At 44.5% G+C, this 27,993-nt stretch overlaps 1 protein-coding gene across 1 annotated transcript in view; it reads right to left on the bottom strand.

Annotated features, from left to right (window-relative positions):
• LOC141082899 (NACHT, LRR and PYD domains-containing protein 3-like) overlaps positions 1-27,684 on the bottom strand; it is an 86,122-nt gene extending 58,438 nt beyond the window's left edge. Inside the window, exons 1-6 of the mRNA XM_073566935.1 lie at positions 27,480-27,684; positions 27,215-27,286; positions 27,076-27,120; positions 26,394-26,557; positions 22,981-23,152; positions 4,065-4,130 (exon numbers count right to left, since the gene is read on the bottom strand). Coding sequence (XP_073423036.1) covers positions 4,065-4,130; positions 22,981-23,152; positions 26,394-26,557; positions 27,076-27,100 — 427 coding nt within the window. The 5' untranslated portion in view covers positions 27,101-27,120; positions 27,215-27,286; positions 27,480-27,684. The remainder of the gene's footprint in view (positions 1-4,064; positions 4,131-22,980; positions 23,153-26,393; positions 26,558-27,075; positions 27,121-27,214; positions 27,287-27,479) is intronic.
• Positions 27,685-27,993: the final 309 nt, after the last annotated feature.

A 27,993-nucleotide genomic window follows, 5' to 3' on the forward strand; every position in this document is an offset into this window, starting at 1 on the left:
TAGTGACTTAGCGTAACATTATAACTGACCATTTACTTTTTTTTTGCCAGCATAGATCTCATTCACAAGCTTGTTGATCATGTGGTGAATAAGTCTCTAGCGATTTAAAGTTCTGGCTGAAAAAAAAACCTGTCTTGAATCATCACAGTCCCAGTTTAAGGGCTAGCTTTATGAAAACCCCCCATAGCTCTTCACTGCTAGTGGAGACTACGATGTCCACCATCTAAGACGTTCAGTTGGTCTCTCCAGAACCAGTAGTGGCCCTCCATGAGAAATTTTCGGGGGGACAGAAAACAGGTTATAATGTTTCAGGGAGAATTGTTGCCTATTCTTTACCTTACGACGCCGGTGTTCATGGGATGAATCCCAGTGGGTAGGAATAGTTATGTCCCTATTGCAAGGGGGCCCTCAGACTAGGGCATTTTATTTGTCCCCACAAGCACCAGAAAGTTCTTCAGTTAAAGTCTTTTTTTTAATACCTTAGGGGTTATCTATGACGAACCCAACAGAATCCAGGTTGCTGAGGATACGATCATGAACTTGACAAAGGGAGCCACACCACTGAGGAATACTGTACTAAATTCCGACAGTGGTCCACTCAGGTTCAGTGGAATGATGTGGCCCTTTGGTGCCAATTTCATAGAGGTTTGTCTAAATCCCTGAAGGACACTCTGGTTCTTCATGATCCCCCTTGTTCTTTAGCGGAGGCAATAACCCAGGCCGTACAGATAGACTGCAGAATTCATGAGAGGCATGGTGGACAGCGGGATGCCTTGTATTCTTCCCCAGAGCAGACCCGTTTATCATCGGTAGAGCCAATGGAGGTTGGAGCTGACAGTTTTTGTGCCGTGGAGAAAAAACGGAGACAAGATCTTGGACTCTATTTCTACTGTGGTCTTGCAGGACATTTTTTAAAGTATTGTTCAACTCACCCTTAAGCAAGTAAGCCATCAGAAAAACATCTAAGTCTGGGTGATAGTCTAAGAGGTCACCCAGATTTCCAAGTACCCCTTTCCTCCTCAGATAAAGTACTGCTCAAAACGGTTTTGTCTTTTAAGAACCAGGTATTACCAGCATTGGCTTTCATTGACTGCGGGTCTGCAGCTAACTTTATTGATTCTGAACTCGTTAGGATTAGGGACGGTTAAAATGGCAAAACCCAGTCATAATTTTTGCGATTGAAAAAAACACTGTTACTTCAGGACTTTATTAAAACTGTAATGGTGGAATTAACGCTTCAAATAGGAGCACTTCATTCAGAATCCATTTCATGCTTAGTCTTGGTTAAGATGTCATAAGAAATGTCTAAGGCTAATTTCACACTTGCTTTTTTTTGCAGCGCGTTTTTCCCGCAAAAAAACGCATTGAAAAAACGCATACAAAAGCATACAACTGCTGCGTTTTTTTCAAGCATTTTTATCAGCATGCATGAAAAAAACGCAGCATTTTTATGCGTTTGTATGCGTTTTTAGTGCGTTTTTACCGCGTTTGCGTTTTTCCAAACATTAGGTGGCCCCTCACACTAACCCAAACCATGACTTTACTAACCCTAACCCTGACCCTAACCCTAACCCTAACCCTGACCCTAACCCTAACCCTGACCCTAACCCTAACCCTGACCCTAACCCTAACCCTAACCCTGACCCTAACCCTGACCCTAACCCTGACCCTAACCCTAACCCTAACCCTGACCCTGACCCTAACCCTTAACCAAACCATACTTAACCCTAACCCAAACCCTAAACCCTAACTAACCCTAACCCTAACCCTGACCCTGACCCTAACCCTAACCCTGACCCTAACCCTAACCCTAACCCTGACCCTAACCCTAACCCTGACCCTAACCCTGACCCTAACCCTAACCCTAACCCTGACCCTAACCCTTAACCAAACCATACTTAACCCTAACCCAAACCCTAAACCCTAACTAACCCTGACCCTGACCCTGACCCTAACCCTAACCCTAACCCTGACCCTAACCCTAACCCTAACCCTGACCCTAAACCCCCTTAACTAACCCTAACTCTAACCCAAACCCCTAAATTCCATGGTTAACAAAAAAAAACGCATGTGCAAAAAAACGCATACATAAGCATGCCAATGCGCACATATGCGCACCCATAGACTTATAATGGGTGTCTTGCTGTAAAAAAACGCATTGCGCACGCATGCGTTTTTTTGAGGCAAGTCGGACGCACAAAAAATGCAACAGGATGCATTTTGTGCGCCCGAGCGCATACCGCAAAAAAACGCATGCGCGGAAAAACGCGTACAAACGCATGTGTGTGCGCACATAAGCGCATCCCATGCAAAGTATAGGAAAAAAAAACGCATGCGCTATTTAGCGCTAAAATACAGCGGAAAAAAAACGCAAATGTGAAACCAGCCTAAGCTCAGTGCAAGTATACTCCGTAAGTCTGGAGTGACTGCGGGGGTACGTGAAAAACTTCGGAGATGTGTTTTCAGAAAGAGTAGGAGTCATTACCTCCCCACTGTCCTTATGACTGTGCTATTGATCTTGTCCCTGGTGCCAAATTACCTAAAGCTTGCATGTATAATTTATCTGGGCCTGAAAGTCCTGTCATGAAAAATTATGTGAACAAAGTGTCACAATTCCTCTGCTCAGAGTGTCTGGGACTTAGTGATAGACAGTCTTGAAAACTTGCGATTTGTTACCATCTTTTCAGTTAGCCATTAAAAGGTATCAATCACTGCGGACTCTCAATCTAATATATAAAGCTCAAAGTGTGTATGTATGTATGTATGCATGTATGTATGTATGTGTGTGTGTACTTTATGTCTGGGATTGGCATCCGCACCGTCGCAGCTACAGCCACAAAATTTGCCACAGTCACACATTTGGACCCCGAGAGCGCCCTAAGCTATGTTGTGAGGTGAAATTTTAACCCCGCGCATTCCAATTCACCAAACAATTTTGCCCCATCTACATAATGGGGAAACAGTGTGTGCGTATCAAGCCCCGCCCCTCATTATGATGTCATAATAGTTGCCATGGCGACGCTGATTCATCATAGGTTGCAATCCCCGCCGCTCATTATGATGTCATAATGGTTGACTATGGGATGGAGGATGTGTGATGGGTATATTGGCACTGGACTATGGGATGGAGGATATGTATGACTGGTATATGGGCATGGGACTATGGGATGGCGGATATGTATATGGGCACTGGACTATGGGATGGAGGATGTATGATGGGTATATGGGCACTGGACTATGGGATGGAGGATATGTATGACGGGTATATGGGCACTGGACTATGGGATGGAGGATATGTGTGATGGGTATATGGGCATGGGACTATGGGATGGAGGATGTGTGATGGGTATATGGGCACTCGACTAAGGGATGGAGGATGTGTGATGGGTATATGGGATGGTGGATGTGTGATTGGTATATGGGCACGGGACTATGGGAGGGAGGATAATTATAATTTGTTATAACTAACCACAGTTAGTTACTATGCCCGGGCAGCGCCGGGCTCTTCAGCTAGTTCTAAATATTTTTCTATCTACTGGCTAACATGGTACAAAGATATATATCTTTCCTGTAGGTAAATTCAGACATGGTAGACCTTAAATACAAATTTTTGAAACCGGGAAGCACAAGAAGAGACTTCATATTACTCAAAACAAAAAATGTATTTTTCAAGATGAATGTTCTTTATTGTGGAGAAAACAACCAATTGTAATTACAAGAAAGAAAGCAAAGAATGGGGGAGTGGGATGTGAATCCTGATGAATTTATTGTCCTTGCTTTCCCACATATTGGTGGCTATCAGAAAACTTTAAGCTTTCTGACAGGATTAAGGGTAAAAAAACAGATTGTTTAAATTCACACTCAGTCTCAAAAGTTCAAAATCTATTGTGCTTTTAAGGATTACCTTCACTTATGAAAACCCTTTCTGCTGAATACCTTGTCTTATGACTAGAAGATGACATCTGCCCTCAGGCTGCTTTATCTGTATTGGTCGTGTTTAATTAGGTTAAAATAAATCTGAAAAAACAATATTTCAATAAAAGCTTCACATAAAGTCGACTTACCTTTCAGTTGTGGGAGAAGTTGGTGCCCCTCTTCATCTAGGAGGATTTCCTGCACCAGAGTCTCACCTAACAGGTAAGAGATTGGGAATGATTTTGTATTGTCACATCAATGCCGGATGTACGCAAATATTAAAAATATCAGATTACACAATGATCGGAACAAAGTCTGATGATTTTAAAGAATATCTACCTGAGTGCTGAGACTATATCGGTGGCATCCTCTTTTGTGATCAGCATTGTGGTCTAGAAATGTTAGAAGAGATTATAATTCTAATGTACTCACCCTTCAAATGATCATATTTATTGTTAAAGAGATTTTCCACTTGTTACTTGGAAAATAAGAGGCCGGGTAGGCACTGTTCCTCCATCAGCAAAGCCGCTGAGTTGTAGTGATGACACCACCACTGTGCAGCAGTGCCGGAAGGCAAATTTGGGACACGCAGAGGGCGACTACCTATCCTGCTTAATATCTTATAAAGTATAAAAGCTTTTAGGGGCACTTTTCTTACACTGGAAAACCCCTTTAAGGCAGTGAATCAAATATACATGTATTGCATAAACTTGGAAAGCTTCTAATGGAGAATATTAGTCATTGTTTTGTATGATGTCAGATCAGCAGAATAGGTATATTTTATTCTGTCTCCAGGAAATAAATCACCTAACGATTTGTACTGTTAAGCTGGAGACACACATAGCGACTCACCAGCGATCCTGACAACGATATCAATGTGTCAGGATCGCTGGTGAATCGCTATGTGATCGCTGGTGAGCTGTCACACAGACAGCTTCACCAGCGATCAGCACAGTGACGCCGAGCGCGCGGCGTCGCTGTGTTCGTTGGTAACCAGCGCGCTGATGTAGGGAGCTGGTAACTAACGTACACATCAGGTATCTAAGGGACGTGCGTCCCTATATACCCGATGTGTACGTTAGTTACCAGCTCCCTGCATCAGCGCGCTGGTAACTAAAGGTACACATCGTGCGTCCCTAGATACCCGATGTGTACGTTAGTTACCAGCTCCCTGCATCAGCGCGCTGGTAACTAAAGGTACACATCGTGCGTCCCTAGATACCCGATGTGTACGTTAGTTACCAGCTCCCTGCATCAGTGCGCTGGTAACTAAAGGTACACATCGGGTATCTAAGGGATGAACGTCCCTTGGATACCCGATGTGTACGTTAGTTACCAGCTGATCGCTGGTCTCCCGCCTGTCACACGCAGCGATGCGTGGTGGCCAGCGGGAGACCAGCGACCAAAAAAAGTCCAGGGCTTTCCTGCAGCGATCAGCGATACCGGCAGGGGGGGCGGTCGCTGATCGCTGTCACACACAGCGATCTCGCTGGTGAGATCGCTGTTGTGTCACAAAATTGTGACTCAGCAGCGATCTCGCTATGTGTGATGGGGCCCTAAGTGGTATCAACCAAGATTAGAAATATAATGCCTAAGGTGGATTACCTGCTGTGCTTGTTAATTGTACAACAAATGGAGTGAGACTATTATCCCATCATTGTACAATAATCCCTAGATACAAACACTACACAAGAGCTAGCCTGACATCTTGTGGACATGACAATAACGGTGACGCGGAGGATTAAAATTGGACAAATATCTGTTCTGCTCTTTATTTCTTACACCCACAATAACATTACTGCACAGTGCTAACTCAACACTGCACAGGCTGGACAGTGAAAAATCTGTACAAAAATCAAGATTTCAGCAAGGTTTAGCCACTGTATTCACAAATTCGGCATATAGCTTTTAAAAAAGCAGCTAGCTTTGCATGCCTCCCAGCTTTGTGACAGATTCATCAGAGGAAGCAGTTGTTAGGGTTGGCGGAACGCACTAAATAAAATATAATTGTAATGTGCGTTCCCAACCCAGGGTCCACCGTGCAGAGATGGAACCTGCTGCTAAGCAATGGTGGACACAAGATGGCGGTTGGGCAACAAAGACACCTCGGGTTAAATATCACCCGGTGTGAACAGCAGCGAACTCTGATGAACCACAGAGCCGCAGCAAACAATGCAATAGAATGCAGGGGTAAGAGTCTGACCGGACCCACAATGCGCAAGGTGTCGGGAAAGCGATGCCGCTTCTTGGTGCTGGCTGTATCTCCAATCTCTCCCCTGAACACATGCACAACCAAGGGTAGAGCATATTTATGAGCATTCACCAGAGATAATCATACATGCATACAAGTCATATCTCATGGTCTATACTAGCGCACGGTCGTGCGGCCATGTGATCCCTTTATAGGTTCCAGTCTTCCGGGACCTTGCTAGTAGACCAATCCAAACTCGCTTGAGGACCTGAGCAGCTGACTGCAGACCACCAATGAGTGATCATCTCACGGGCATGCTCAGAATGGCAAATCCCGGACTTGGTCACAGGAATGTCTGCTGCCTGCTGTTTGCAGTTGATTGCTATAGCTGAACCTGGAGAGGCAGCAGCCATCAATCGCACAGCACGGGTCAGAGCAAGACACTGAGTCCGACATCTCTGCTGAACAGGATCCGCTGAGACTGAATGGGAGACCGCAGGAGAAGACATGGCTTGGGATTCCTCCTGTGCAGAGGGATAATCCCAGTGCCTAACGTTAACCTCCCTCCTAGCGCCCCCCCGACTCTGCGGGCTATGCCACGCTCGAAGGCCGCAATAAGCTGAGGGGCCTGAATGTGGTCAACCGGCTCCCAGGTCTTATCGTCTGGCCCATGACGCTTCCAGTCCACCAAGTAAAATCTTTTGCCACGTACCACCTTGGAACCAACAATGGCGTTCACCTCGAAATCATCCATGGACGTGCCCGACGTCCCAGTCAGAAAACCAGGATATGTGAACGGGTTTCAAGAGGGAAACATGGAAGATGTCTGTGATACCCTGGCGCGGAGGAAGGGACAGGCAATTCACCACAGGATTTACCTGCTCTAGGACCTTGAAATAATAATAATAATCTTTATTTTTATATAGCGCCAACATATTCCGCAGCGCTTTACAGTTTTGCACACATTATCATCCCTGCCCCCTCTGGAAAAGACCTAGGTAGCGGGGAGCAAACTTAGTTTGCTCAACACGCAGCCTGATATTACGGGCAGAGAGCCACACTAAGTCGCCAGGTGCGAAGGTCGGAGCGGGGCGCCGATGCACGTCGGCGGAGACCCTCATTCTCTCCTTAGAGACCCGGATGGCATCCTGAGCACGGTCCCAGATGTCGTGGGCCTCCACTGCCCAGTCTGCCACCCTAGAGTCGGTAGGTGACATAGGCATAGGCACAGGAACACGCGGATGCTGGCCGTAATTGAGAAGGAAAGGGGTCTGCCCTGTTGAATCGGCAACGGCGTTAAGTGCAAACTCTGCCCATGGTAGTAAGGATGCCCAGTCATCCTGCCTGGCGGAGACAAAATGTCACGGGTACGTGACCAGGGTCTGGTTGGCCCTCTCTACCAACCCGTTCATCTCGGGATGATATGTTGAAGAGAGATTTAACTCAATACTGAGCGGATGACAAAGCTCTCTCCAGAAACAAGAAGCGAACTGAGGACCCAGGTCACTCACTATTTTGGCAGGCATGCCATGCAAGGGAAAGACGTGCTTAATAAAAAAGCACTGCCAAGGCCCGTGCTAATGGTAATCGCAGGAGAGGCACCAAGTGCACCATTTTGGAGAAATGGTCAGTGACTACCCAGAAAACTGTATTGTTACGGGACTTGGGCAAGCCACAAAAAGGTCCATCCCGACCTTCTCCCAGGGCCTGTCAGGCTAGTGTAAGGTCCTCCCTTACATAAACAATAAGTCCATTTCTGTTGCATATGCCAACACCCTTTCTCAACAGTAAGGACTTATTCAGTCAAACACAACTTTTTTTTATTAGTCTCCGATGTTTATCAGCATTCAACGCCTTCGTGAAGATGTCTGCTGTCATTTCTTCAGTAGGATAATCCTTCAAGAAATGATACTTCACATTTCCCAAGTCTTTGATTTCGAAATGTTGCTTCAGGATTTTTGGAATGTTTTCTTTATCCCTTTCTTGTTCAGAACAAATCAAAATGTCATCTACATATATGAGTACATAAATCCATCTATTCATCAGCCTTTTTGTGTACAAGCATAGATCAGCTTTGCTTCTTTGAAATGTTTCATTTGTAAACACTCCCGTGATTTTGTCATTCCACTCTTTAGCTGCTTATTTTAAACCATATATGCTTTTCTGTAGTTTGCAAACTTTGTTTGGGTTTCTTTCATCTTTGAATCCTGGAGGTTGTTCCATGTAAATGTCTTCTGTTAAATCTCCATTCAAAAATGCTGTCTTTACATCCAAATGTATCAGTTCCATCTGTTTCATTGCTGCAACTGTAAGTAAAGTGCTTATTGTAGTATGTTTGACAACTGGAGCAAATGTCTCATCATAGTCTTCTCCATATTTTTGAGAATACCCTTTAGCTACGAGTCTTGCTCGGTGTGGAGGAACGCACACAGACCCGTTCCTCCCACGTCACCACCGTGACGTAACTACACAGGCACAGCTCTCCGGCACCCTCTTTGTCTCTCAGGCAGTAAGGGAACTGCACCTAGAGAAAATGGTCGCCGGGGAGGAGGTCCTGTTACCCACTCGGGGTTCTAAAGGGCATGTCACACTAAGAGATATCGCTAGCAATATCGCTATAACTAGTGACGTTATAGCGATATTGCTAGCGATATCGCTGTGTCTGATACTTACCTCCGACCGGCTCCCCCGCTGGTTATCGCTGATCGCACGAGAACTTTCAGGACTGTTTCTCGTCGTCAGCTTCCTGTGGCGCTTCCTGCTGTGACGACGAGCGACGCGTGGAGCCGGGCGGGAGGACGCAGGATCGCCTGGTGTGACAGGTAAGTAGCGACCCCCGTCCCCAGCGATGTCGCTGGTGAGATCTGCCTGTGTGGCAGCTCACTAGCGACCACTTAGCGATGTACCAGCGATCCTGACCGCGCCATATCGCTGGTCGGGATCGCTGGTACATCGCTAAGTGTGACAGTACCTTAAGATTCATGATCAGAGTAAAAGCATCAGCCCAAGATTAAGTTTATAGATTAATTGCCTTAAGGGCGCACTAGATAATTACAGAAATATACAGTAAATTTGCAGTCAGAGAAAAGATATAACAAAAGGGTACAAGACTTAAGATATTAAGCTGGAGGTCAATTTACCAGATTGTAGGGTCATGTGGGTGCTGGGGAGCTCTGCAGTCCACAGGTACAAGAATCTTAGTTGCCGGACAGACCCCCAAAGCATGGGTCACTGCTCCCCTCAGCAGGTCTGTCCCCAGGTCCTTCTTAGATAGTCATCGTCTGGATCTTCTGTGTGAAAAGACTGAATGTCTGCCAGGGGCTGCGAGTCCTTAAACATGCTATGTTCCTCCCCCTGTGTCTGAGGGTGGGCTAATAATCCATGCTCCTAGGATGGAGCCAAAGCGTCTGGGACACACAAAGGACGTATATTCCTGCGTCTGCTAGCAGGTACATTCTAATTGACGCCCTAGGCTTTTTCCGGCCCCCTGCTGGCACGGCTCCATACCTGAGCTTTGAAGCTCTGTTTTGGGCCTATTCTCATTATTACACCAATGGCCTTGGCTATTTAGCATTGGAACACTAAATCCTGCTTGTATTCACTAAGTACACAGCACATGGGGGTATAGAAGCTGCCTGTAATTCCTGAAGTTAGACCAAAATGGATGCCAAGCCCAGACATGTGGTCCCATCTCTAAGATGGTGGCTGCTCCTTCATCACACTCGGTATCTTTCAGGTGTGCCATCTGTTTGGTATTTTACTTTAAAAATCCACTTACATTCTATGGCTTTTCTTCCTTCTGGTAAATCTGTCAGTGTCCATGTATTTGAGTCATGCATGGATTTCATTTCTGTTGCTTCTATCCATTTATTAGCTTCTTCTTTAGGGAGTTTAGATATGTCTTCCCAAGAGGTAGGTTCATAAATTTTACTTCTGCTTGCCTTGTATGAGAGACGTTTTGGAGGTTTACCTTTGTTTTCTCTCATTGAACATCTTGGTTCTGTGTCTGTTTGTAGTTGTATTTCTTCATTTTCAGTATTCTGTTCTTCATCAATTTCAACTACTTTCTCATCAGATACCTCTTCAGCTATGTCACTGCTGTTTTTCTCATTTTTTGTGTCAATTGAAATCATAGTGTCTTTATTTAGATCCTCAATGAATGTCACACTGTTACTCACCGTGACTCTGTCTGTTTTGGGATCTAGGATTCTGTATCCCTTGCAATTTTCACTATATCCAACAAATATTCCCTCCATGGATCTGTTTTGAAGTTTGGAACGTTTTTCTGTTAGAATGAATATAAAAACTTTACATCCAAAAACTTTTAAATGATTGACACTTGGTTTCATACCATGCCACAGTTCATATGGAGTTTTCTTCAGTTTTCTGGAAAAAAAAGTCTGTTCTTTAGATAGGTAGCCTCACCCCAATATTTCTCTGGTAGTTTGGAATCTGTCAGCATACATCTCATCATTTCTGTCAGAGTTCTGTTTTTCCTTTCTGCTACTCCATTTTGTTCAGGTGTGTATGGAACAGTTTTCTGATGTTCTATTCCATTCTGTCTTAAGTAGTTTTTATTCTGTGACCTGTAAATTCACCTCTGATGACAATTGGCTTTTTTTGAAATTTGTTACTCGACCTTGTTATGTAGTCTACAAGTTCATCAAAGACTTCACTTTTGTTCTTAATTATGTGACTGTGTATCTTGAGTAGTCATCTATGAAAGTCACCATGTATCTATTTCGAAAAAAAAAAAGTTGTAGTCAGCTTACCCGTCTGCAAAGCAATCCCCAAGCCTGCCAACGCCCAGCACGGACTGTGGGGAGCATCCACATGAATTAGGAGCAAGAGAAAGAGAAAAAAAAGTGATCCAGCTGGAGACGGAGGCGGCTGCAATTTACAAAGCTTTATTGGACAACTTAAAAATATGTTGGTTCTGTAAAAATTTCTTATAGCAAACACCAAGCACACCAGTGAGGAGGATCATGACTAAGACTATTTTTTAGTTGAAACGCGTTGATCCTCCTCACTGGTGTGCTTGGTGTTTGCTATAAGAAATTTTTACAGAACCAACATATTTTTAAGTTGTCCAATAAAGCTTTGTAAATTGCAGCCGCCTCCGTCTCCAGCTGGATCACTTTTTTCTCTTTCTCATGTATCTATTTCCTCCTGATGTAGTCACTTTCAGGGGCCAACATACGTCAGTATGCACCAAATCCAGTGGTGTTTTGCTTTCATCTCACTTTCTTTTGGAATAGATATTCTTGTGGCTTAAAGCCCCCATTACACACTGCGATATCGCTAGCAATATCGCTGTAAAGTCACCGATTTTGTGACGTTGCAGCAATATTGCTAGCGATATCGCTGCATGTGATACTTACCTCCGACCGGCTCCCCCGCTGGTTATCGCTGATCACGCGAGAAGCTCCTGGACCATTCCTCGTCGGCCACTGCCTGCTGGGCTTCCTGTGCAGCCGACGAGCGAGGCATGGACGCGGGCGGGAGGACGTCAGGATCGCCGCGTCTGACAGGTAAGTAGCGACCCCCGTCCCCAGCGATGTCGCTGGTGAGATCTGCCTGTGTGGCAGCTCACTAGCGACCACCTAGCGATGCACCAGCGATCCTGACCGCATCATACCGCTGGTCGGGATCGCTGGTGCATCGCTAGGTGTAACGGTACCCTTATACTGTCAGGGTGTCTGTGTCCTAGACGTCTATGCCACACGTGAATCCAGTTCTTGTGATCACGTGTACATACCTTCATCTGTTCCTTTGGTGTGTCAAGATGATATAATTGTTCATCTGCCTTGACATTGGTTATCACCTTGTTTCCTGCTAGAATTGCACACCCATTGTCTTTGAATTTTACAGTGAGTCCATTGGCTTTTAAATGCTTCACAGATAACAATCCGCCTTCCAATTTTGGAACATACAACACATTCTGTACAAGTATCTTTGAATCTTGGCCGAACTTGTTTGAACAGTTTAGCATACCTTGTCCGATACCTTCTAAGGTTATTTTGCTCCCATCTGCAAGATAAATGGCTTCTTTCTTATCTAAATCAAGATCAGTGAAGAAATTCTTGTCACTTGTCATATGACTCGTTGCTCCTGAATCAATAAACCAACCAAGTGATGATTTCTTGTCTGTTACTTTAAATGTGCCATTCCAATTATTCTCACATGAATCGGAAATTGTGTTTTTCACTTTCTGTGTATGCTCTCTACGTTGTAATTTTTGTTGTTCTGCTTTCCATACGGTACAGTCTTTCTTTAACTGACCTTTTTTCTTATATCTGAAACATTCTCTTGTGTCTTTATTATAGGGTTTTTTAAATTATGTAGCTTTAAGAGCGTTTCCACTGTCCTTTTCAGTAGAAGAATCATTTGTCTGTTCTTTTCTTCTCTGATATTCATCTATTAGTCTGGTTTTCACAAAATCTAATGTGATGTCTTTTTCTGGTCTTGTCTCTAGGGCATTTATCAAGGCTGTATATGAATCTGGTAACCTGCACAATAATATTGCTGCTACATGACTTTCTTTAATGTCTTCACCAATAGACCTTAGCTGTGATATTACTTCCATCATTGAGAATATGTGCTTCTGCATATCGTCATTTTCACTCAATCTCATACTGTAAAGTTTTCTTAATAGAAATAACTTGTGATTTAAACTGGATCTTTCATGTAATTTTCTTAACGCGTTCCACATTCCTTTCGCTGTTTCTTCATTTCTTATGTGTATTAATTGAGCATCATCCACTAATAAGCTAATGGTGGCTCTAGCTTCTCTATTCTTTCTATCCCATGTCTGATTATCTTCATCAGGTCTGTAATGATTACTTCCCATAACTTGTCCTTAGATAACATCTCTACTTTGAATTTCCATAACTGATAATTTTCACTGTTCAGCTTAGCTACTGTGAGTTTCAGCTCAGTGCTGCACATCATTCTTATATAGTCTTACTTGTTTTATGAAGATATTATTCTTTCTTCTTGAGAGTTCCTGTATATCCTGTGTGTGGTGATTCTCTGTAATGATCTCCAGTGTGCAGTCCTCCAGTTCCTGGGTCATAATTTCCTTTGTCCCTCTGTATCTGGATTTTTTTTTTTCAGTCTCCGTTCACTGGGTTTTATCTCCTTCTGTTAATAGAGATTATCTGCTTCTCCAGTGTCTGGATTTATTGCTTGGAGTTATCTTCTGGGTGTCTGGGACTATCTCCTGTTCTGGGTGTCTGGGCCCATAACCTGTAGCAGTGTGGTGCTTTTGAGAATCCACTGGTACACAGGAGAACTTCACTGAGCAAGTTATCTTGAGTAAACAGCATTTACTTCTTATGGGTAAACATGAGATAAGAATTCAAAAGCACACAGAGGTGCTGCTGGTGTAACACAGTCAAAAGCGAAAGTAAAACTAGCAATAACAAGATAGCTTCCCTCCCCACAATACAGCAAACATTTAACTTCACACTATCGCCAGTTGCTGTCAGGCTAGTGTAAAGTCCTCCCTTACATAAACAATAAGTCCATTTCTGTTGCATATGCCAACACTATCCGCCATCGGCAGAGGATATAACAAGCCTGCGGGCTTCTGCCGGGAAGGCCGATTTTGGCACAGGAGACACATGCCTGAACGTAGTTCCTAACGTCACGCGACATATGCGGCCACCAGTACGACCTCACCAGGAGCTCAGATGTCCTCTTGGTCCCGAAATGTCCACCCACCCTAGACGAATGGGCCCAAGAGATAACCTCTGGCCGCAGATTAGGTGGTACTAGAGTCTTGCCCGGAGGCACCGACTCAAGCGAAACTGGAGCTACGGTTCTCAAACTCTCCGATGGGACAGTAAGCCGAGGCTCGTCTCCCTCCTCCGAAGAGACAACGGAGCGTCGGCACGCAAGTTCTCCCTGGAGAGAAAATGGAGGGTGAAATTAAACCGGGAGAAGAATAGAGACCATCTGGCCTGGCAAGAGTTCAACCGCTGGGCTGTCTGCAAATACAGCAGATTTTTGTGGTCGGTGAAGACTTGAAAGGGGTACCGGGACCCCTCCAGGAGATATCTCCACTCCGAAAAGGCCAACTTCATGGCTAGCAACTCCCTGTCCCTGATGGAATAATTCCTCTCCACTGATGTGAAGGTCTTGGAAAAGAAAAAACAGGGATGTTTTCCACCTTGCGCATACTTCTGATAAAGGACGGCTCCAGCACCGACGGAAGAGGCATCCTCCTCCATTATGAATGACTTATCAACATCAGGACGATGTAAAATGGAAGCCCTAGCAAAGTGTGACTTTATGGAAGTAAAAGCCTTGGAGACCTCTTCTGACCACAGCTTGGGATTAGCTACTTTCCTGGTGAGAGCTACCAGAGGAGCTACTAAAGTAGAGAAGTGGGAAATTAACTGGCGATAGTAATTGAACCCCATGAAGCGCTGCACTGCTTTAAGGGAATGGGGTTCTTGCCAGTTCATTACGGACTCCAGTTTGGCAGGATCTATGGCCAAGCCCTTGGCCGAGATGATATAGCCCAGGGAAGGCAAGGACTCCTGCTCAAACACACACTTCTCTAACTTAGCATACAGGGAATTAGCCAGTAGGAGTTCAAAGAGCCTGCAGACATCCCTCCGGTGGGAATCTATATCTGGAGAGTAGATGAGAATACAATACAGATAGACTATGACCGAGGTGGATAACAGTTCCCGGAAAAAGTCATTCACAAAGTCTTGGAAGGCGGCCGGGGCGTTACAAAGCCCGAACAGCATCACCATATTTACAGTGACCGTCCCTAGTGTTAAATGCCGTCTTCCATTCGTTCCCATAACGGATGCGTTACAGGTTATACGTGCCCCGCAGATCTAGTTTAGCAAATAACCTCGCTCCCTGAAGCCTATCGAAGAGTTCCGAGATGAGGGGTAAGGGATATTTGTTTTTACAGTGATGGCATTTAGACCCCTATAGTCTATACAAGGACATAGTTCACCATTCTTCTTCTGAACGAATAAGAACCCAGCCCCTGCAGGTGACACGGACTTCCTAATAAACCCCCCTCACCAGATTCTCTTTAATATACTGAGACATAGCCTCCGTCTCCGGGTGTGAAAGGGAACAGACACGTCCCCGGGGAGGTTCCGTCCCAGGAAAGAGGTCTATAGGACAGTCATAGGGGTGATGAGGCGGCAGGGTCTCTGCTGCCTTCTTGGAGAACATATCTGCGTATGGCTAATACTGTTTTGGTAGGGAGGTTAAATCTGCGGGGATCTCAGACGACCCAACCTGAAAATGGGCCTTGTGACACTGTCCCTGGCATGCCCTACTCCAGCCCTGGATACTCCCCGTAACCCAGTCAATATGGGGTGAATGGTGACGCAACCAGGGCATACCTAAAAACACCTCATCAATACCCTTGGGAATCACTAACAGCAATATTAACTCCTGATGACTTGGAGGAAACTCGAGGGAAAGAGAATGGTTTGATGGGTGTTCATGAGATAGTGCTGAACCATTCACCACTCGAATGGTAACGGGCTTAGAGAGCAACACTAGGGGTATTGGATTCTGTAGGGCAAAAGAGGAGGACATAAAATTACCCTCAGACCTGGAATCTACGCAAGCCTCTGCAACGTGAGAGGTCGCCCCGTAGAACAGCGTCACTTGGAAAGTGATTTTGGGAGACATGCCAGGTGACTCAGGAACACCCACTCTAATGGACTCTAGAGACGAGCATTTTCTCTGACGCCTGGCACGGCAGTTGGCTACCGGACCAATCTGCCCAATGTCAGAAGGAGATGGTGTAGAATTAACAGACTGGGCTTTACTCTCTGTAAGCCGATCTCGCTGAAATTTAGTCTGTTCGTTGGACAAACTAGGAGACCCCAAAGGATTGGCGAAACTTGGTGCCAACCAAATCATTTGCCTACACTGGGCTCGTTCCAACCTTTGTTCGGCAAACCGTAGGTCGATACGAGTGGATATGGTGATCAACTCCTCCAGTGTAGTGGGAATCTCCCTTGTGGCCAAAGCATTTGGGCTCATCTTTCATCGTTTTTAAGAAATCTCAAGATGGAAGAGGCCAGGAGCCATTTGGTGAGCTGCATTTCTTGCTACATGTTCACAGATTTACCAGTGGAAAAGCCAAACTTCACATGCCACAAATGCAAGCTTGTGTCCCTGTTGGAGGAAAAGTTGCAAAATCTCGAAGAGAGGTTAGCTACGTTGAAGATCATTAAGGAAGGTGAAGAGTTCTTGGACAGAGCAGAATTATCTCTTCATGTTACAGAAAGAGAAGAAATTCGAAGTGCACCTGAAGAAACAGAGGAATGGAGACATGTGACCCAGAGAAGCAGGAGGATCAGGAGGCAGTCAGCACCCATACTGCTCAGAAACCAGTACCAGGCTCTCACGCAGGAAAACAATGAAGAAATACATCAGGATAAGACTTTGCCAACAAGCAGCAACCTTGTACGCCTTCAGAGTCCTCCTGGATGGAGAAAGAAAAATGTTGTGAAGAAGAAACGGAGAGTGGTGGTCATGGGGGATTCCCTGCTGAGAGGAACAGAGGCCGCTATCTGCAGACCGGATATAACTTCAAGAGAAATGTGCTGTCTGCCAGGTGCAAAAATTAAAGATGTGTCTGACAGGATATCAGGACTCTTCAGACCTACAGATGACTACCCATTCCTGCTACTACATGTGGGGACAAATGACACTGCAAGAAACGACCTGGAAACCATCTGCAGAGACTTTGAAGACTTAGGCAAGAAAGTGAAAGAACTGGGAGCGCAGGTGGTCTTCTCTTCCATCCTCCCAGTGGATGGCCATGGAACAAGGAGGTGGAATAAGATTCTGCAGGTGAACAACTGGCTACGTCGATGGTGCCGTCAGCAACGATTTGGATTTCTGGATCACGGAGTGAACTACTTATACGATGGACTACTTGCTAGAGATGGGGTGCACCTTACGAAGACTGGTAAGCATGTATTTGGAAGTCGCCTTGCTACACTTGTAAGGAGAGCTTTAAACTAGAACAACATGGGAAGGGAAGCAAAAGACCAGAAAAAGCCATACACCTGACAAATGCTATTGAGAACTCTGCTATTAGAAGTGGAAAGGAAGAACAAAGACGAAAGAATCTAATTAATAAAAATATTGGAGAAAGAGAAACCAATCACAAACTAAAATGTTTCTATACTAATGCACAAAGCATGGGCAACAAACAAGGAGAATTGGAACTACTAACACAGGAAAAGAAATATGATGTCATTGGAATCACTGAAACTTGGTGGGACAATACACATGATTGGAATACAAGACTAGAAGGATACAACTTATTTGCAAGAAACAGACTTGATAAACGAGGAGGGGGTGTCGCATTGTATGTTAGAAACGCGTATATCTGCACAGAGATTGAAGCTTCAGAGACTGGGAGTTCTGTGGAAACTGTTTGGGTAAGAATACAAGGACAGAACAATGGAAAGGACACCATTGTAGGCATTTACTACAGGCCGCCTGTGCAAGCTGAAGCTATGGATGAACTCTTTATGCATCAAATGGCCAAGTTCTCCAAAAAATATGACATAGTTGTCATGGGAGATTTCAACTATCCAGACATTTGTTGGGAATCTCTCTCAGGCAAAACTAACAGGTCAAGGAAATTCTTATCCTCTCTTGCTGACAACTTTATCTTCCAAAAGGTAAGGGAGAAAACAAGGGGAACTGCTACCTTGGATCTAATCCTTATAAACAGGGAGGAAATGGTTGAGGAGGTAAAAGTGGCTGGGACCCTAGGAGGTAGCGACCATGCTATTTTAGAATTTTGGATAACTAGAGGCGGAAGACCTGTGAAGACTCAGACGTCAAGGTTAGATTTCAGAAAGGCAGATTTTAAGGGATTCAGAAAGAGAATTGGAGGGATCCAATGGCTGGATATCCTTAAAGACAAAAATGTCCAGGAAGGATGGGAAATCTTGAAAAATGAAATTCTCAAAGCACAGTTGTTAACAATTCCGAAAAGAGGGAAGAATAGGAAGCAGTTAAGGAAACCAGGATGGATGAACACAGAACTTAAGCACATGCTAAAAAGGAAGAAAAAAATGTTTATAAAATGGAAAGAGGGAGGCATATCTAAAGAAGAATATAATGCTGTCTGCAGAACCTGCAGGGCACAAATCAGATTAGCTAAAGCTGAAAATGAATTGAGGCTTGCAAGAGATGTCAAAAGCAATAATAAAGGATTTTGGGGATATGTCAAAAGTAAAAGAAAAGTCAAAGATGCTATAGGATTTTTACAGGATGAAAATGATGAAATGGTAAGACAGGATGTTGAGAAGGCTGAACTTTTAAATTCCTATTTTGCATCTGTTTTCTCTCAGAAAGGAAATGTAACATCAACTGTTATTCACTGTCCTATTAAGGGAATAGAAGAATCCAGGATATCTATAAACAGAAAGATAGTGAGGAAACACTTAGCTAGCCTAAATGAATTCAAGTCTCCAGGTCCAGATGAATTACACCCCAGAGTACTGAAGGAGATAGCAGAAGAAATTTTTGAACCCCTCTCTATAATCTTTGAAAATTCTTGGAGAACAGGAGAAGTGCCAGAAGACTGGAGAAGAGCAAATGTTGTTCCTATCTTCAAAAAGGGGAAGAAGGTGGACCCAGGTAACTATAGGCCGGTGAGTCTGACTTCTATACCAGGAAAGATCTTTGAACAAATTATTAAACAACATGTATGTCAATACCTGGATACGAATGAAGTGATTAAACAGAGTCAGCATGGGTTTGTAACTAATAAGTCATGTCAGACTAACTTAATTTCCTTCTATGACGGTATCACTGATTGGGTGGATCAAGGAAATGCTGTAGATATAGTATATCTTGACTTCAGCAAAGCATTTGACAAAGTCTCTCATACAATCCTTATTGAAAAAATGATTAAGTATGGAATGGACAAGGCAACTGTTAGGTGGATTCATAACTGGCTTAGTGATCGGACCCAAAGAGTGGTCGTAAATGGCTGCACATCCAGTTGGAAGAATGTCTCAAGTGGGGTACCACAGGGCTCTGTCCTGGGCCCTGTATTGTTCAACATCTTTATCAACGATTTAGATGAAGGAATTGAGGGTAAACTGATTAAATTTGCTGATGACACAAAGCTAGGAGGGATAGCTAATACTAGAGAAGAGAGAGAGAGGATTCAAAAAGATTTAAATAAACTGGAGAAGTGGGCAGCAACTAACAGAATGGTTTTTAACAGGGAGAAATGCAAAGTACTACATCTGGGCAATAAAAATGGAAAAAGCATATATAGAATGGGAGGAATAGGGCTAAGTGACAGCACATGTGAAAAAGACTTGGGTATACTAATAGATCACAGACTGAATATGAGTCAACAGTGTGATGCAGCAGCAAAAAAGGCAAATGCAATTCTAGGATGTATTAACAGAAGCATACAGTCTAGATCACGTGAAGTCATTATTTCCCTCTACTCCTCTTTGGTCAGACCTCATCTGGAATATTGTGTCCAGTTTTGGGCACCACATTTTAAAAAAGACATCAACAAACTGGAGCAAGTTCAGAAAAGAGCGACCAGAATGGTGACCGGTCTGCAAACCCTGTCTTATGAGGAAAGGTTGCAGGATTTGGGAATGTTTAGTTTGCAAAAGAGAAGACTGAGAGGAGACTTAATAGCTGTCTACAAATATCTAAAGGGCTGTCACATTGTAGAAGGATCAACTTTATTCTCATTTGCACAAGGAAAGACTAGAAGCAATGGGATGAAACTGAATGGGAGGAGACACAGATTAGATATTAGAAAAAACTTTTTGACAGTTAGAGTGATCAATGAGTGGAACAGGCTGCCACGAGAAGTGGTGAGTTCTCCTTCAATGGAAGTCTTCAAACAGAGGCTGGACAGACATCTGACTGGGATGATTTAGCGAATCCTGCTTTGAGCAGGGGGTTGGACCAGATGGCCCAGGAGGTCCCTTCCAACTCTACGATTCTATTCTATTCTATTCATCCTTGACATGACCAGCAAGGCCTCTCCAAAAAATCAGAATCAGGACCTTGTTTGACCATTCCAGTTCGGAGGCTATGGTCCGAAACCTTATGGTGAACTGGCTGGTTGGTAAGGAGCCCTGCGTAAGGCTACTTTCACACTTGCTTTGTTTTGCAGCGCGTTTTTCCAGCAAAAAAACGCATAGAAAAGACGCATACAAACGCATACAAATGCTGCGTTTTTTCAAGCATTTTTATGAGCATGCATGAAAAAAACGCAGCGTTTTTATGCGTTTGTATGCGTATTTAGTGCGTTTTTACCGCGTTTGCAATTTTTTCCAACATTAGTTGGCCCCTCACACTAATCAAACCATGACTTTACTAACCCTAACCCTAACCCTTAACCAAACCATACCCTAACCCTTAACCAAGCTATACTAACCCTAACCAAACCCTACCCAAACCCTAACCCTAAACCCTAACTAACCCTAACCCTTAACCAAACCATACTAACCCTAACCCAAACCCTAACCCTAAACCCCCTTAACTAACCCTAACTTTAACCCAAACCCCTAAATTCCATTGTCTAACTAATGGTCAACAAAAAAACGCATGCGCAAAAAAACGCAGACATGAGCATGCCAATGCGCACATATGCGCGCCCATAGACTTATAATGGGTGTCTTGCTGTAAAAAAACGCATTGCGAGCGCCTGCGTTTTTTTGAGGCAAGTCGGACGCCCAAAAAATGCAACAGGATGCATTTTGTGCGCCCGAGCGCACACCACAAAAAAACGCATGTGCGTAAAAACGCATACAAACGCATGTGTATGTGCACATAAGCGCATCCCATGCAAAATATAGGAAAAAAAAAAGTATGCGTTTTTTAGCGCTAAAATACAGCGCAAAAAAACGCGTGTGAAACCAGCCTAAGAGCCAGAAGTTGGGAGTGTGGCATCGTGGGTGACCTGCGGTCCTAGGAAGACCTGTTTCTGACCGCACAAACACATAAAAAGCGTACGGCGCTCCGAACTATCAGGTCCTTACGTTCCCACAGTGGCATAGTCCACTCAGACGCCCTGTCTGTTAAAAGGGATATCACAAATCCCACCTTGGCCCACTCGGATGAGAATTGTGAACTCAGTAACTCTAAATGAATCGAGCACTGGAGTTCACGAAACCTCTGCAAGCCTTGCTATCCCCAGAGAATTTATCGAGGAGTGGGACATTTGGAAACGGGACAGGGGGCGCAGCCACAACCCTGGTGGCGACTTCACCGGCCACCAATGTTACTACCGCAGATGAATTCACAACTGAAGCTGCTCGCTCTAAGCGGACAGCCTGCTCTCCAGCTGCTGGACACTCCACAGAAGCTTAGGTTCGTCCGCCCTTGCTAGCCAGACCCTGGCGCTAGTATAATGTTAGGGCTGGCGGAACGCACCAAATAAAATATAATAGTAAGGTGTGTTCGCAACCCGGGGTCCACCGTGCAGAGATGGAACCTGCTGCTATGCAATGGCGAACACAAGATGGTGGTTGAGCACCGAAGACATGAGGGTTAAATGTCACCCGATGAGAACAGCAGCGAACTCTGTTGAACCCCAAAGCCGCAGCAAACACTGCAATAGAATGCAGGGGTAAGAGTCTGACCGGACCCACAATGCGCAAGGTGTGGCGAAAGCGACGCCACTACTTGGCGATGGCTCTATCTCCAATCTCCCCTGAACACATGCACAACCAAAGGTAGAGGATATTTATGAGCATTCACCAGAGACAATCATACATGCATACAAGTCACATCTCATGGTCTATACTAGTGCACGGCCGTGCGGCCATGAGATCCCTTTATAGGTTCCAGTCTTCCAGGACCTTGCTAACAGACCAATCTGAATTCGCATGAGGACCTGAGCAGCTAACTGCCACCAATGAGTGATTGTCTCACAGGCATGCTCAGAAAGGCAAATCCTGGACTTAGTCCCAGGAATGTCTGCTGCCTGCTGTTTGCTGTAGATTGCTATAGCTGAATCTGGAGAGGCAGCAGCAATCAATCGCACAGCACAGGTCTGAGCAAGACGCTGAGACCGAAGTCTCTGCTGTGCAGGATCCGCTGAGACTGAATGGGGGACTGCAGAAGAAAACATGGCTTGGGATTCCTTCTGTGCAAAGGGAGAATCACGGCGTCTAAGGTTAGGTTCACATTGTGTTAGAGCAGTCCGTTCAACGCATGCGTTAAACGGACTGTGCTAACGCTAATTTTTTCATTGCGTTATGCGATCGCGCTAGCGCAGCTGCTCCATCTGCGCTAGCAGTGACGGACCCTCGAACGCTGCAGACCGCGTCCAAGGGTCCGTCACAGCATGACAGCACATTGTTAAAGCATGCCGATTTTGACGTGCGTTAGCGATGCGCCACGTTATGGCGGTCTATGACTGCGTTAATGGATGCGTTACATCGCGTTAATGCCATGGTGTAACGCAATCCGTTAAATGGACTGCCATAACGCAATGTGAACCTGCCCTAACAGCAGTGAGGCAAAACCTTGGGGTGGGCTTGTTTGTGCAAGAATCTGGCCAGCTTTATATTTAAAAAAAAAAATTTAATTACTACACATACTCAGCCACTGCTGATAGACTGCAGAGGTGACTGATAACCTAGACAACTAGCATTTAAAATGATAAATAAAAATCGCTTCATTCTGAAGCACTTTGAACCATTAGACTAATCCTTTCTAAGAGGTATTCTTTTGATCCTATCACCTATCAGAAATCCTCTCTGTGCAGACACTGCTGTCAATGAGTGATCCAGCAGACATCTTTATTATTGTAGTCAATGTAAGGTATATAAACCCATATTTCATGGCTGACACATCACACACGTTACCTCTCTCACAGAGCTCCTTTAGTACAGCGTGCAGGACGAGGAAATAATTACTCCTTCGTAAGACATAAAGACTGACCCACAATCCGATCACTGCTTCTCGCCCTAGGTCAAAAATATCCTGCAGTAAAGTCCGGGCCAAGGTCTTCGTGTCAGTTTCAAGATCCTGGTATTTCTAGATCAGAAGAAGGGTCACATATAAAGGACATTATACAAGGTGAAACGATAGCTAAGGGTTAACCTACAGTTACTGTATATCATGCCTGTCTTCCTTGTAACTATGGGTTTAATCCACACTTTGGGGAGTTTTCTTGCCTGGACTCCGGTTGCCCGTGTGCTGATATTGCTGTACAGCAGTTGGGGAATTTATGGCGGGAGGTCAAAAAGAATATTGGGGAGGCTCGGAGGAAATTTAAGTTTTTTGCGGACAGGAGACGGACTGTGTGACCCACCTTTCGGGTTGGGGATAAAGTGTAGCTGTCCACCAGGAACACTAAACATAAGGTTCCTTCTGCTAAATTGGGGCTAAGTTTATTGGTCCTTATGAGATCACAGAGGTGGTTAATCCAGTGGCGTTTTGTTTGTGTCTTCTTGCATCTTTTAAGATCCACAATGTATTCCATATGACCCTGCTGAAACCATTGGGGGCTGTGGAAGAAGCGTCATTGGGTACCTCGCCACCTGTGTTGGTGGATAGTTAGGAGGAGTTCAAGGTGGAGCGCATTGTGGATTCCCGGTTGGTCCGCCGTTCCCTCCAGTATCTTGTGCACTGGAAGGGGTATGGTGCTGAGGACCGATCCTGGGTTCCTGCCCAATCGGTTCATGACGATCGACTGGTGCGCTCCTCTCATGCCCGGTTTCCTGGAAATCCTGCGGGTTTGGTGGCCCCCCGTTGAGAGGGGGGTACTGTCATGACTCTGGACACGATGGTTCCGCCTCCATCCTGGTCAGGTCAGTGATAATTCAGTCCACCTCTCTTTGGCTTTGGGGCAGCTATTTAATGTTGGCAGTATCTGCATTTAGTGTCGGTGATACTTCCGTAATACTTGGTTAGTGGTTGCTGAACCAGGTGACTCTCGTCCTTAAACGTGTGCCTCTGTGCCTTGCTGTGTATGATTCGGTTTGTTCACTGACTTCTGCCTCTGTATTCTGCTTTTGTACTGCTCTGTCTCTCCTGGTTATCTGACCCCCTTGGCTTGTCCCCGTTTACTCTTTGTCTTGTCTCTAGGTACTGCGTGTTTGTCTGGCTTCTGACTCAAGGCTCTCCTTGACCACGTTTACTGTCTTTGCCCTCTGCGCTGCGTGCTCAGTGTCCTTTCTTGCACTCACGTGCGGTGGCTCTGCCCCCAGGTCACGTAATCGCTTAGTGCCCGGTCCTGAGCCCACTACACTAGTTTCAGGTCCTTGTGCACTGCGTGCCTTATGCCTGCACTCCCTGTGCTCATTCATGCACCCCCTGCTAACGCCTCCTAGGCTGCGCCAGTGTCACCTTAGGTGTTATTACATGGGGTACCAGCGTACTGAGGACAAATTAGACAACAACTCTTAGGGTCCAGTTTCTCCTGTTACCCTTGTGAAAATAAAAATTTGGGGGCTAAAAAATCATTTATATGGAAAAGAAATATTTTTTGTTTTCACGGCTCAGCGTTATAAACTTTAGTGAAACACTTGGGGGTTCAAAGTTCTCACAACACATCTAGATAAGTTCCTTGAGGCGTCTAGTTTCTAAAATGGGGTCACTTGTGGGGGGTGGGGGGTTCTACTGTTTAGGCACAGCAGGGGCTCTGCAAACACAACATGATGCCCGCAAACCATTCCATCAAAGTCTGCATTCTAAAACGGCGCTCCTTCCCTTCCCAGCTCTGCCATGTACCCAAACAGTGGTTCCCCTCCACATATGGGGTATCAGCTTACTCAGGACAAATTGCACAACTTTTGGGGTCCAATTCCTCCGGATACCCTTGGGAAAATAAAAAATTGCGGGCAAAAAGATAATTTTTGTGGGAAAAAAAGTGATTTTTTTTATTTTCACGGCTCTACATTATAAACTTTAGTGAAACAATTGGGGGTTCAAAGTACTCACGACACATCTAGATAAGTTCCTTGAGTTGTCTAATTTCCAAAATGGGGTCACTTGTGGGGGGGTTTCCACTGTTTAGGCACATCAGGGGCTCTCTAAACATGACATGACGTCCAATCTCAATTTCAGCCAATTCTACTGTACATTGAAAAAGTCAAACGACGCTCCTTCCCTTCCGAGCTCTGCCGTACGCCCAAACAGTGGTTTACCCCCACTTATGGGGTATCGGCGTATTCAGGATAAACTGAACAACAAATTTTGAGGTTCATTTTCTCTTTTTACATTTGTGAAAATAAAAAAAACTGGTTCTGAAATAAAATGTTTGTGAAAAAAGTTAAATGTTCTTTTTTTCCTTCCACATTGCTTCAGTTCAGTTAATTAACTTTTTGAATGTGGTTTTGAGCCCCTTCAGGGGTGCAGTTTTTACAATGGTGTCACTTTTGGGTATTTTCTGTCATATACACCCCTCAAAGTGACTTCAAATGTGATGTGGTCCCTAAAAAAAATGGTTTTGCAAATTTTGTTGTAAAAATGAGAAATCGCTGGTAAACTTTTAACCCTTATAACTTCCGAACAAAAAAAATTTAGCTTCCATAATTGTGCTGATGTAAAGTAAACATGTGGGAAATGTTATTTATTAACTATTTTGTGTGCCATATCTCTCTGATTTAAGGGGATAGAAATTAAAGGTTTGGAAATCGTGAAATTTTAAAAATTTTCGCCATATTTCCATTTTTTTCACAAATAAACACAAGTCATACCGAAGAAGTTTTACCACTAACATGAAGTACAATATGTCACAAAAAAACAATCTCAGAATCAGCGGGATCTGTTAAAGCGTTCCAGAGTTATAACCTCATAAAGTGATCAGAATTGTAAAAATTGGCCTCGTCAATAAGCGAAAAAATTGGCTCTGTCACTAAGGGGTTAACTTGCTTAACTGTTCGTACTAACAGTAATTTTGACCAGGGGTGCCCAAACATTTACATGCCACTGTACATTTTATGACAGTCAGCCGGATCCGCAGACTTCAGTGTGACTAGCCGGCCATGAGTTGTGTATGGGGGGGCCACCTGACCGCTGAAGTGCGGGAAGAGAAAGATTTGGTACTCGGACTTAGAGAAGATAACCCGATGACAGTGGAATGTCCCTAATAAAAACTTCTCAAATCTGGAGCAGACCACTCTCCCATCTGTGTGGCTGACTTAACATTCAGATTACTTCCCAGGAACTAATATCCTCCTAATACACAGGAATGGGTGTGACTAGACAGCAGGATAGACTAGCTGCTCTTACAGGGGACATTGGTATACAGCAGCAGTAGCTCATGTCTCACCTGAACATCAGGGATATTTCTTGACTTCAGCTGACTCAGAAGTGTTCGAGTATTGAAGATCTCCACAACATGAAGCAGATCGTCCTGGAAATACTTGTATATCATTCGAAGAGCATGATCTTTATACTGACACAGCTTCCAGTGAAATTCCTGGATCTCATCATCTGGGAAATGAAAGAGACACGTACATTTTAAGGAGAATATTCCTTCGTATTTCTCTTAAATCACTGAGGCTGAAGGGAGTCGTCTTCTTTGTTTGAATTATTATAAAGTCCAAATGTTAGGACTTTTTTTTTTTTTTTAAAGTGGGACATAAGATTTATCCAATCTGCACATCCCAGGGCTACATTCACATGAGACATGAAAGCAAAATCCACATTTGCAAACTAACAACCCTGCTCAATGCATTACAGAAATACAAAAAATCCTCCCCCAGTCAGTTTGCTGCAAAGTTAGCTCCAAAGTCACAGAGCGGTAACCCATCAACTGGGTTTTAGTGGCGATACTCTACGCAATCTAAACATCGGCATGGTTTAGGCCACATGGCAGCTGCCCCTCTGTGACCAAAACGTAAGAACACCTCTGTAAGTTGCCGTCAGGACATTGACATGTCAGAACTGGTCTATGTTGTGGGATCACTTCTATCATGGGTGTAAGCAGGACAAGGAGGAGGTATCTTTACCATCGCTGGGCAGTAGAATACTCATTCCTGATCTTTGGGAAATCCCTGCAAGATAAACGGTATTAAACAGGGTCTCATCTGCAGCAAATCTTTGCCAAATGTTGTGTGCATATAGTGATGCGAGCCCTGTGCTCCTTACCTAGGAGACTGCAGAGGAGGCCGGTAATCTTGGCAATGAGCGGTGAACTATTAAAGTAAAAATCTCTTCACTCTAGAGAGAAAAGAGAAAATATTTAGTAAGAGGCAAGTTGCTTGTCTTTATCCATTTAACAAGATGAGACAACCTTAGGTGGATGAACCTGTGTGTCATTCTCATCATAGCGAAGTGAGGCCAGAAACGTCCGATACACACTGGAGTCACAAGAAGATCTGGTCATCACATGAAAACGATCCAATAGTCTTACCTGTGTTCCCACTTTCAGTTGTTTACACTGTATGTGTGACACTTCAAGAGTCAAAGTCCATACACAGGAACCCCTTCAGGGACACGGAAATGAGACTCGAGTAAAACCTTTACAGGGGTGGGCCACTACTTTCTAAGTTTCTCTCTTGTGAGCTGTCACAGATGGGTGCCTTCCTATAGTCTTTGCTTTTTCAGATTTTCCTGTAATCAGAGCAGGTCCGGCAGAGAATCCTCACTTCCTCTGATCTCACTTCCTTGGATTCTTAACATTCCTGGTTCTGGACTCTGATCTGATATCACAAATAAAACATGTAAGGAGGGTGGAAGGGCCCCCATTCACGGGAGCTCACTGCTTCTGTGCATCCCTGTGCGGTTTCATGTGTTTTCCCAAGGTTTTTTCCTTGCAGAAATAGGCCAAAAATGCTATGGAATCCTTTTGCAAGCTAGTTCAATGACAATCCTGAAGTGTTGTGCACATGATCAGTACATTACCTTTGAGTATTTGTAGTGTGTTT

Source organism: Dendrobates tinctorius, unplaced genomic scaffold, assembly GCF_039654945.1.
Source record: "Dendrobates tinctorius isolate UK_male_01 unplaced genomic scaffold, ASM3965494v1 ptg000019l, whole genome shotgun sequence".
Classification (NCBI taxonomy): domain Eukaryota; kingdom Metazoa; phylum Chordata; class Amphibia; order Anura; family Dendrobatidae; genus Dendrobates; species Dendrobates tinctorius.